Source organism: Perognathus longimembris, chromosome 27 (genome assembly GCF_023159225.1).
Source record: "Perognathus longimembris pacificus isolate PPM17 chromosome 27, ASM2315922v1, whole genome shotgun sequence".
Taxonomy (NCBI): Eukaryota; Metazoa; Chordata; class Mammalia; order Rodentia; family Heteromyidae; genus Perognathus; species Perognathus longimembris.
Genome location: NC_063187.1, coordinates 1,010,742 through 1,022,039, shown reverse-complemented (window position 1 = coordinate 1,022,039; position 11,298 = coordinate 1,010,742). Strand labels below are relative to the sequence as shown.

The following is an 11,298-nucleotide window of genomic DNA, read 5'->3' as shown; positions in this document are numbered from 1 at the left end:
TGAGGAGTGGGAGGAGACACACACATTGGGGCGGCCGAGGCTGAACGAACGGGATGCGGAGTGGGAAGGTTCACTTCTCTTCCCAGGACACTGGGGCCAGGGCAGAAGAATCTTCCAGAACCCTTCCTCAGGTTGTCTCCGTAGAATGAGGCTTCAACGCAGGCGCCGGACTAACCCTTTCGAATCTTCTCCGGGCGTGAGTGCGAGTGCGCACGCGCGGCGGTGCGCGCGTCCCCGGCGACGTGGGCGTCCCCGCCCCCCGCGTGCGCGCCGTCGCGCCGCTTTCGCCCCCTCTCCCCCACCTCCCTCCGTCGAGCGCGAGCGCGGCGCTCGGCGCAGACGCGCTGGCTGGTTTCTGCGGGAACCTGCGGGGAGGCCGCCGCCGCCGCCACCGAGACGATGCCCGGCAAGCTGAAGGTGAAAATTGTGGCCGGGCGCCATTTGCCGGTGATGGATCGGGCCAGTGACCTGACCGACGCGTTCGTGGAGGTGGGTACCTCGGTCTCGCCACCCCGCCGAGGAACGCGCCCTCCCCGGCCCCGGTCGGTCCCCGTTCCCGGGCCTCCTCGACCCTGGCCGTGCCTGGCTGGGTGACCCCTGACCTCGGACCTCCGACCCCCCCCCCCCATCCCAGGCCGCCGGGCGGTGGGTGCCGTGGGGCATGGTGGGGGTCTGGGGCCACCTGCCCTCGCGGCGGCCGGGGCGCAGGCGCGGGGCGCGCGGGGCGGGGCGGGCTCGGGCCCCGGCCCCCCATCTCCGCGTCCCCGGGGAGGGGTTCCCCCTTCTCCGAGCCGCGGGGGCGGGGTGCCAACCCGCGCCCAGCGCTTCCCGCCGACGCCCGAGTTGGCTGGCTGGAAAATGCAGCGCCCGGAGGTGAGGAAGGGAATTCGGTGTCACGGATCTCAACTGCAAAATTGCTCGTTAAACCTAACGAGGAGTTTCCACAAGAGTCCCTGCGTGCAACTCACCGCGGAGGTCAGCATCGCCCCTGGGGCCGGAGAGGGGACCGGACGCCGTCGGAGTCCACACCGGGGGCGAAAGGTGCTTGGTGCAAAAGTAACCAAGCGCTGATCTAGCGTCTGTAGCTCACCGCTTGCTTGCTTTATTCTTTTTCTTTACTTGGTGCCAGTCTTGGGGCTTGAGCTCAGGCCTGGGCACCGTCCCTGAGCTCCTTTGCTCAAGGCTGGCACTCTACCACTTGAGCCACAGCGCCACTTGTGATTTGTTGGTTCATTGGAGATAAGAATCTCACGGCCTTTGCTTCCTCAGGTGGGCTTTGAACCATCATCCTCAGATCTCAGCCTCCCTAGAAGCGAGGATGACAGGTGTGAGCCGCCAGGGCCCGGCTTTTACTAACTTTTATTTTATTTTTTTAACGATGAATGGTTGATTGCAATGAAGAAGCTTATTCTGCCTCTGAAACGTTAGGAGGACTTTCTAAGGAAGTGACGTTAGAGTAGCCCTCTGAGGGACATCTGAGATTTAAACCTGGCAAAGGCATGGCACAGTTAGGAGGCTGAAATCTGGAGGATTGCAGTTTGAGGTCAGACCAGGCAGGGGGGAGGGGGAATCTCAAGCCACAAAAATGGCTGGAAGCATGTCTCAAGTGGTAGAGGGTCCACTGAGTGAGCCTCAGCCACTGTGAGACCCTGAGTTCAAATTCTAGTACCATAACAAAATGACAACAACAACAAAACCCAGACAGGAACATGTCTGTGGCTTACACTTGTAATTTTAGCTACCTGGGAGGCTGAGGTTGGGAGGATCATGGCTCAAGGCCAGCCAAGGCAGAAAAGTTTGTGAGGCTTCTCAATGAACAACTACCTGTCAATGGTACCTTAACTGTCATCTTAAGCTATGTGAGAGACTGAGATTAGGCAGATAAAGTTATAAACCAACCCAGGCAAGAAAGACCTTAGAGGGGAACTAGATGAGGCCACAAATGCCTGCTGTTCCTGCAGCCATGGGAAGCCTAAAGTAGGTGGATAGGGGCTCAGGTGCACACCAGGCAAGCAATGAGACCTTTTCCCAACAATAACCAGAGAAGCCTGGAATCCCAGCTACTCAGGAGGCTGAGACCTGTGCATTATGGTTCGAAGCCAGCCCAGGCTTTTGTAAAGTCTGTAAGACTCTTAGAAAAAAAAAAAAAGAAAAACTAGAGTTGGTGCTCTGGCTGAGCACAAAGAGGCTTCAGGAACAGTGCCCAGGCTCAGAGTCCAAGCCTCCAAAACCAACAACAACAAAACCCAGAAAAGGGGCTGGGAATGTGGCCTAGTGGTAGAGTGCTTGCCTAGCATACATGAAGCCCTGGGTTCGATTCCTCAGCAGCACATATACAGAAAAAGCTGGCAGTGGCGTTATGGCTCATGTGGTAGAGTGCTAGCCTTGAGCAAAAGAAGCTCAGGGACAGTGCTCAGGCCCTGAATTCAAGCCCTGGGACTGGCAAAAACAAAACAAAAACAACCTAGAGAAATTCCAGGCTTGGAGGCTTGGCTCAAGTGGTAGTTTTGACAGCCTAGCAAGTGAGAGGTCTTGTGTTCAAACCCCAGTACTGTCACACAGAAAAAGGCCAAAGCACGGAATGGAGAATGTCATGAATTCTAATGATCATCTTCCTTTGAGATGAACCGGAATTATCAGAAAGAGCTAAATAGTAGAGTTGCGACAAGATGAAGCTGCAAAGGTAGATTGGGACTAAATACTTTCTTCTTCCTCTTTTTCTTATTGTTTTGGAGTTTTATTCTTCATTCCTTGGCACTTGTTAAGTGAGCTCTTTTGCTGCTATGTGGAGAATTGAAGAGGAACGAATGGGAACAGGCTCTAAGGATATCAGACGCCAGATGGTGACAGCCAAGTGTGATGGTTTTGGTAATGGAAAGTTGTGGGTGAATTCCAGATCTATTTTGAAAGAGGATTTGTTCTGAAAGATGAGTGCCGGGGATCAAAGGAAAGGAATTTGAGCATAAATTCCTGGCATTTTGAAGTTGGCTGAGTTTCTGAAATTCCATAGGGGCTGGTAGAGATTGGTTAGAGCAAGAATCAGTTTTCATTTGGGCATATTATGCTCCAAATGTCTCTTGAACCAAGGAGGTAGTTGGAATTATAACTGTAGTTTTTGTTGTTGTTGTTTTAAACTGGGAATTGAACCCAGGATGTTGCACTTGCTAGGCAAGTGCTTTGCCACTGAGCTACATCCTAGTCCATGACTGTAGTATTTGAGAGAGGTCATCACCATCGTCAGTCCTGGAGCTTGAACTCAGTGCCTGGGTTATATCTGAGCTTTTTATCACTGGAGCCACAACCCCATTTCTGGCTTTTTTGGTGTTTCATTGGAGATAAGTCTCACAGACTTTCATTCCCCAGGCTGCCTTAGCACCACCATCCTCAGATTTTAGCTTCTTAAGCAGCTAGAATTGCAGTTGTGAGCCACCAGCAGACAAATCAGCGAGACACTTACGTCCAGTTAACCAATAAAGGGCTGGGGATGTGGCCTAGTGGCAAGAGTGCTTGCCCCGTATACATGAGGCCCTGGGTTCAATTCCCCAGCACCACATATATAGAAAATGGCCAGAAGTGGTGCTGTGACTCAAGTGGCAGAGTGCTAGCCTTGAGCACAGAGAAGCCAGGGACAGTGCTCAGGCCCTGATTCCAAGCCCCAGGACTGGCCAAAAAAAAAAAAAGAAAAGAAAATGGCCAGAAGTGGCGCTGTGGCTCAAGTGGCAGAGTGCTAGCCTTGAGCAAAAACAAGCCAGGGACAGTGCTCAGGCCCTGAGTCCAAAGCCCAGGAGTGGCTGGAAAAAAAAAATACAGTTAACCAATAAAAAGTGTGAAGTTGAGCTGTGGCTCAAATGGTAAAGCACCAGCTGTGAAAAAAAAAAAAAAAAAGCTAAGCAAGAATGAGAGTCCCCAAGTTCAAGCTGCAGTGCCTTCCCCTATGTCAGCAGATTTTAGGTCTGTGTGTGTTCATAGGAAGGGCAACATTCAAACAGGAGTAGGGGAATAATGAAGGATTATACCTCAGAAAGGGATACATTTGGTAATAATGGACTATAAGAAATCTAAGCTCCTAGGGCAGGGGTAATGAAGCCTAAGGCTACTGAGGGGAATCTTTTTTCTTTTCTCACTGTTGCCAGTAGGCTCAGTGGGAGCTGGCCTTGGCCTCCCCATGCTGGGGTAACAGGTGTGTATGACAAGGCCTGGTCTTGGGACACATTTGTGCTAGACCTGGAGGATTGTAGTAAGATAGGCACTGCGTCCTGGGAATGCGCAGTCCAGCACTGAATGCTGAGCAGCCCTGGGCATGCGCTGTCCAGCGCTGGCCGCTGAGTGCCCCTGGGCATGCGCGGTCCAGCCTGTGCCCCTGGGCATGTGCAGTTCTGCCTTGAGCGCTGATACATCCTGTGTATCGGAGATACAAAGGTGGAGGTGGTCAATGGGTGATCCCCGGAGCCCGTGCCCGTGCTTCTGCCCTGCCATGGCTTGCTGCTGTCAGCCCTCATTTCACTCTCATTTGCCGTTAGGTGAAGTTTGGCAACACCACCTTTAAGACGGATGTCTACCTCAAGTCGCTGAACCCCCACTGGAACTCGGAATGGTTTAAGTTCGAGGTAAGCGTCCTTTCTCCCCAGGAATGCCAGCACTGCTTCTGCTTCAGGGCTTAGGGACAGCACCCAGGCTCTGAGTTCAAGCCCCATGACTGGCAAAAAAAAAAAAAAAAAAAAGAAATTAAAATAAAGCTGGAAGTGGAACTGTGGTCCAACTGGTAGAGCACCAGTCGTGAGTGAAAAAGCTCAGGGGACCGCATACAATCCAGTCTCTGAGTTCAAGCCCCAGTCACTGGCTGAAAACAAACAAAATAAAAGCCAAGAATGTCAATTAAGATCCATTAGATGGGACTGGGGATATGGCCTGGTGGCAAGAGTGCTTGCCTCGTATATATGAGGACCTGGGTTCGATTCCCCAGCACCACATATACAGAAAATGGCCAGAAGTGGTGCTGTGGCTCAAGTGGCAGAGTGCTAGCCTTGAGCAAAAGGAAGCCAGGGACAGTGCTCAGGCCCTGAGTTCAAGGCCCAGGACTGGTCAAAAAAAAAAGATCCATTAGATGCACAAACTGCTTTGTTGAATGGCAGCTCCTTTGGACAACTACTTAAAGATAATTCAAAACAAACCAAATGTAAAACAAACAAACAAAAAAAAGCAAAGCAACCATGTAGGTTGCAATCTTACAGGTGGACGATGAGGACCTGCAGGACGAGCCTCTGCAGATCACAGTGCTGGACCACGACACCTACAGTGCCAACGATGCCATCGGCAAAGTGTACATCGACATTGACCCTCTGCTGTACAGCGAGGCGGCCACCGTCATCTCAGGCTGGTTCCCCATCTACGACACCATACATGGTAGGCAGCGCCAGCAGCACAGGAAACTCACCTTCGCCCAGGCCCTCCTTAGCTTTATTTTTATTTATTTATTTAGCCAGTCCTGGGCCTTGGACTCAGGGCCTGAGCACTGTCCCTGGCTTCTTTTTGCTCAAGGCTAGCACTCTGCCACTTGAGCCACAGCGCCCCTTCTGGCCGTTTTCTGTATATGTGGTGCTGGAAAATCGAACCTAGGGCTTCATGTATTCGAGGCAAGCACTCTTGCCACTAGGCCATATCCCCAGACCCCCTCCTTAGCTTTAAAAAAAAAAAAAAAATAGAAAGACAGGAGTCTGTGAGACTTTTAATTCCAATTAACCTCCAGAAAACCGGAAGTGGCACTGTGGCTTCAAGTGGTAGAAAGCAAATATTGAGGTGAGGAGCTCAAGGACAGTGCTCAGGCCCAGAGTTCATGCCCCACGAACGAACAACAACAACAAAAAACAACAACAAAAACTAGAGATCTTAAAATAAATGCCTTTTTAAGCTGGGCTGGTGGCTCATGCCTATAGTCTCAGCTACTTTGGAGGCTGAGATCAGACAATTGCAGTTTAAAGTCAGCCCTGGCAGAAAAGTGCCTGTGAGACTCTTATCTCCAGTGAACCACTCAAAAACCAGAAGTGGAGTTGTGGCTCAAAGTGGTAGAGCACTAACCTTGAGCAAAAAAAAAGCTCAGGGATAGTACCCCGGCCCTGAGTTCAAGCCCCACAACCAACCCCCAAAATAAATGAAAAATAGAGATCTTTAAAAGAAGCCTTTTTAAGTTGGGCTAGTAGCTTATGCCTGTAATCCCAGCTACTCAGGAGGCTGAAATCTGAGGATTGCAATTCAAAGCTAGCCCAGGTAGGAAAGTCCATGACAGTTATCTGCAATGAACCATTAACAAGCCGAAAGTAGAGACTGAGCTCCAGTTGTAGACCGTCAGACTTGAAAATTTCATGGACAGAGCTGTGGCCCTGAGTTCAAGCCCCAGTACCACCACTAAGGCTGGGAAGGTGGCTTAGTGGTAGAGTGCTTGCCTAGCATGCATGAAGCCCTGGGTTTGATTCTTCAGTACCATATTAACAGAAAAAGATGGAAGTGGCACTAGCCTTGAGCAAGAGAAGCACAGGGGCAGTGCCCATGTCCCTAAGTTCAAGTTCTAGGACTGGCAAAAAGAAACGTGTAGAAAAGCAGTCCACTTTTTTGGGTATTGCAGGGTCCCTCAGTGTTGCACAGTCTCTGAGTTGAGGGCTCTTGTCCTGTTATGCTCATCTCATTCACATTTTTATTTGCACAGATGTGTAAGGGTTTCTGTTTTTAGAAATTTTGTTTTATGACTCATGGTGTTGGCACAGATTGAACACAGTAGAAATGAAAGTTTGCCCCATGAGCTAGGCGTTACAGATGTTTCTAAACTTGTAACAAAGCCATACTTATTAAATGAATTCTTTTGTTTGTTTTGAAAGCACAGAGTTGCTAGCAACTTATTGCCACTTTAAAGGAATGATGCTTTTAAATTGCTAATTTCAGTTGTAATGTAGTAAATATTAATAGAGCCTAAGTAAACAGAAGATTTTTAGGTTCTGAATCTTTGGGGTGTGTGTGTGTGTGTGTGTGTGTGTGTGTGTGTGTGTGTCTGTCTGTCTGTCTATCCTGGGGCTGGAACTCAAGGCCTGGGTACTATCCTTGAGCCTATTTGCTCCAAGTCTAGTTAGTGCTCAATCACTTGAGCCATAACTCCACTTTCAGCTTCTTGTTTTGTTTTGTTTTTTTTGCCAGTCCTGGGCCTTGGACTCAGGGCCTGAGCACTGTCCCTGGCTTCCTTTTTGCTCAAGGCTAGCACTCTGCCACTTGAGTCACAGTGCCACTTCTGGCCGTTTTCTGTATATGTGGTGCTGGGGAATCGAACCCAGGGCCTCATGTATACAAGGCAAGCTCTCTCGCCACTAGGCCATATCCCCAGCCCCCACTTTCAGCTTCTTTTGCATTAAATGATGATAAGAGTCTTTCAGATTTTCCTCCCCATGTTTACTTTGAACCAGGATCCTTAGATCTCAACCCCCTGAGTAGCTAGAATTACAGGCGTGAGCCACTGGCTTCCAGTTTTCATTTCTTCCCTGTTAGGAGAAATTCACTTCCTGGGTTGATGTCACCTGTAATTAGTACATTGCCCTCATTCCTCATTCCCATTGGTGGATGGGATGCCTTTCCATGTCCTGGCTCACATTATTGCAGACATGTGGCTACAGTTAAAAATATTCTCCTTGTGCTTCAGAAAATGTAATAGGAAACCACTGGGTATGAAATAATCAAACCGTGTGCTAGTGGCTCACGCCTGTCATCCCAGCTAGTCAGGAGTCTGAGATCTGAGGATCATGGTTCAAAGCCAGCTGGGTTAGGAAAGTTTGTGAGACTCTTACCTCCAATGAACCACCAGAAAAACAGAAGTGACGCTGTGGCTCAAAGTGGTAGAGTTCTAGCCTTGAGCAAAAATGTTCAGGGACAGCGCCTAGGCCATGAGTTCAAGCCCCATGATCAACAAAAAATAAAAAAAATTAGGAGTCAAAGATGATTTTGTGCTAAGGTTGTCATGTTATTGAGACAACATCTGTTACCATCCATTCGCTTCACTATTTAACTGCACATTATTTTCTTTTCCCTTGAATCTCTAGGTATTCGTGGAGAAATCAATGTAGTTGTCAAAGTAGACCTTTTCAATGATTTAAATCGATTTAGACAGTCATCCTGCGGGGTCAAATTCTTCTGCAGTAAGTAAATGCATTGTTACTCAAGAAAAAGTGTATCCTTTTGAGATATATTTGATGTTGTAACATCAAATTTCTGTTTCCAAAAATTAATAGAAAAATAGTGTTATACTTTGGTTTTAAGGCCAAAGAGAAAATAATAATTAGTAATTAATTAATTTATTTATTTTAGTGTGTGTCAGTTCTGGGACTTGAACTGAAGGCCTGGGTGCTGTCCCTGAGCTCTTTAGCTCAAGACTAGTGCTCTACCATTTGCGCCACAGTGCCACTTCCAGTTTTCTGGTGGTTCATTAGACATAAGAGTCTCATGGGCTTTCCTGCTTAGGCTGGCTTCAAACTGCAATTGTCAGAACTGAGGCTTCTGAGCAGTTAGGATACTAGGCATAATCCACTGGCCCAGACTGTGGTGTATAACCACAATTCTCTAAAGCTTAGTCTCCTAAGTAGCTGAGATGTAACTCAGCAGCACCCATCTTAAATATACATAGTTTAGTAAAGGGCTGGGGATATGGCCTAGTGGCAAGAGTGCTTGCCTAGTATACATGAGGCCCTGGGTTCAATTCCCTAGCACCACATATACAGAAAATGGCCAGAAGTGGCGCTGTGGCTGAAGTGGCAGAGTGCTAGCCTTGAGCAAAAAGAAGCCAGGGACAGTGCTCAGGCCCTGAGTCCAAGCCCCAGGACTGGCCATAAAAACAAAACAACAACAACAACAACAAAAAATTGGCCAGGCGCCTGTGGCTTGTACTTGTAATCCCAGCTACTCAGGAGGCTGACATCTGAAGATCGAGGTTCAAAGTCAGCCCAGACAGGAGAGTGTGTGAGACTCTTAGCTCCAATTAACCACCAGAAAACTGGAAATGGTGCTGTGGCTCAAGTGCTAGAGCACTAGCCTTGAACAAAAGAACTCAGGGTTAACACCCAGGCCCCAAGTTCAAGCCCCATGACTGACAAAAAAAAAATTGACACATGATAGATCATTTGTTTTAACAGCAACATCCATCCCCAAGTGCTACAGAGCCGTGGTGATTCATGGATTTGTGGAAGAACTGGTGGTCAATGAAGACCCAGAGTATCAGTGGATCGATCGAATCCGCACACCCCGAGCATCAAATGAGGCCAGACAAAGACTGATTTCCTTAATGTCAGGTATTTACATAAAACCCCTTCGGTGTTCATTCAGACTCCCACAGTTTTTCACTTGTTTGTGAAGTGCTACTTGAAATGTAATAGCTGTTACGATTTTTTTTTTTTTGCCAGCCCCAGGGCTTGAACTCAGGGCCTGAGCTCTGTCCCTGGCTTCTTTGTGCTCAAGGCTAGCACTCTACCACTTGAGCTACAGCGCCACTTCTGGCCTTTTCTGTGTATGTGGTGCTGAGGAATCAAACCCAGGGCTTCATGCATGCTAGGCAAGCACTGTACCACTAGGCTATATTCCCAATCCTCATCTGCATGTTTTAAAATGTAGAAATTTGAATCAGAAGCCAGTGGTCCCATTTGAACTTGATAGCGAAAGGAAATTGCTGGTGCCCAGTCTAGGAGCCTGAGATCTGAGTATCATGGTCCAAAACCAACCCAGGGTAGAAAAGTCTGTGAGACTCTTTGTTTTGTTTTGTTTTGTTTTTGGCCAGGCCTGGGCTTGGACTCAAGGCCTGAGCACTGTCCCTGGCTTCTTTTTGCTCAAGGCTAGCACTCTGCCACTTGAGCCACAGCGCCACTTCTGGCTGTTTTCTATATATGTGGTGCTGGGGAATTGAACCCAGGGCTTCATGTATATGAGGCAAGCATTCTTGCCACTAGGCCATATTCCCAGCCCAGTCTGTGAGACTTATCTACAGTGAACCACAAGTTGAAAATGGAGCTCTTGCTCTAGTGGTAGAGGGCTTGTCTTGAGCTCAGGGAAAGCAACCAGGCTCTTGAGTTCAAGTCCCAGGACTGACACACAAGTAAAAGAAAATTGTGTTCACACACAGTGCTAGAGGTGGGCAGGCCCAAGCAGGCACTGGTTCTGCTTTTCCTCCCACTAGGATTTGTTTGTGTCAAAGCTTCGGTGTGAGCTACTCCGGCTCTAATACTTCCATCTTCAACCGTTACCTTTGCACAGTTCTTGTCCAAAAACCATCATTCCTAGCGCTCCCCCCGCCTTTTTTTTTCTTTTCTGCCAGTCCTGGGGCTTGAGTTCAGGGCCTGGGCACTGTCCCTGAACTTTTGTGCTCAAAGTTGGTGTTCCACCACTTGAGCTACCACTCTACTTCCGGCTTTTTGCTGGTTCAGTGGTGATAAGAGTCTCACAGACTTCCTTGTGTAGGTTGGCTTTGAACCCCGGTCCTCAGGTCTCAGCCCAGCCCCCGGCTGAGTTCCCATAGTGTTGTAACACTTGTGTGCCTTTCGCCACATGTGGCGATTGGGGAGCAAGGCCGACCGAGTGGGCTTGTTTTGTAGGTGAGCTGCAGAGGAAGATTGGCCTGAAGGTCCTGGAGATGCGCGGGAACGCGGTGGTCGGGTACTTGCAGTGTTTTGATCTGGAGGGCGAGTCGGGGTTAGTGGTCCGAGCCATCGGAACCGCGTGCACTCTGGATAAATTAACTAACCCAGCGACCTTCCTTCCTGCATGCCATTCCCCGTCCAAAGAGATGAAGGAGTAAGTATGGCGCAGGGACTCGGTTCTCCAGGCGGCTTTCTGCATTCCATGGGTCACATTTTGGAGCGATGTGCAGCAATCCTTTGTCCCCCATTCCCCCACCCCCATGCTTTTTCTGATCAGACCTAACTGCCAGGCTCATTGGTGGATAGGTATATCAACTCTTTGGGCTGTCCTCATATGACCTGATATAAAATGATATACCATGGAAGCATTCCAGACCATTGGACATTATGTATCTAGGGGTGGCTTCAAACCCTGCATGCAAAAGTCAAATCATGTTTATTCTTGGCGATCTGCATAGTGAGGAGCAAGGGTAGACTTGTGCAGCACTTACTGACTCAGATGCTTACCTGGGCCAGGTGGTCATAAAAATAAGATAATTGGGTGTCATTAAATACAAGTGCTGAAGGCTGGGAAAGCCAGGTAGGCTAGCCACCTCTTCCCTCCCCTCCTACATCCTTCCCCTCCTCCTCCCTCCTACCCTCT

General features: G+C 49.0%; 1 protein-coding gene across 5 annotated transcripts in view; it reads left to right on the top strand.

Annotated features, from left to right (window-relative positions):
- The first annotated feature begins 318 nt into the window (after positions 1-318).
- The window catches only part of C2cd5 (C2 calcium dependent domain containing 5), a 74,406-nt gene continuing 63,426 nt past the window's right edge, over positions 319-11,298 (top strand). For all 5 annotated transcript variants that reach the window (XM_048335149.1, XM_048335148.1, XM_048335150.1 and 2 more), the window contains exons 1-6: positions 319-489; positions 4,521-4,607; positions 5,232-5,403; positions 8,076-8,171; positions 9,162-9,317; positions 10,611-10,809. In XM_048335149.1, coding sequence (XP_048191106.1) covers positions 400-489; positions 4,521-4,607; positions 5,232-5,403; positions 8,076-8,171; positions 9,162-9,317; positions 10,611-10,809 — 800 coding nt within the window. In that variant the 5' untranslated portion in view covers positions 319-399. The remainder of the gene's footprint in view (positions 490-4,520; positions 4,608-5,231; positions 5,404-8,075; positions 8,172-9,161; positions 9,318-10,610; positions 10,810-11,298) is intronic.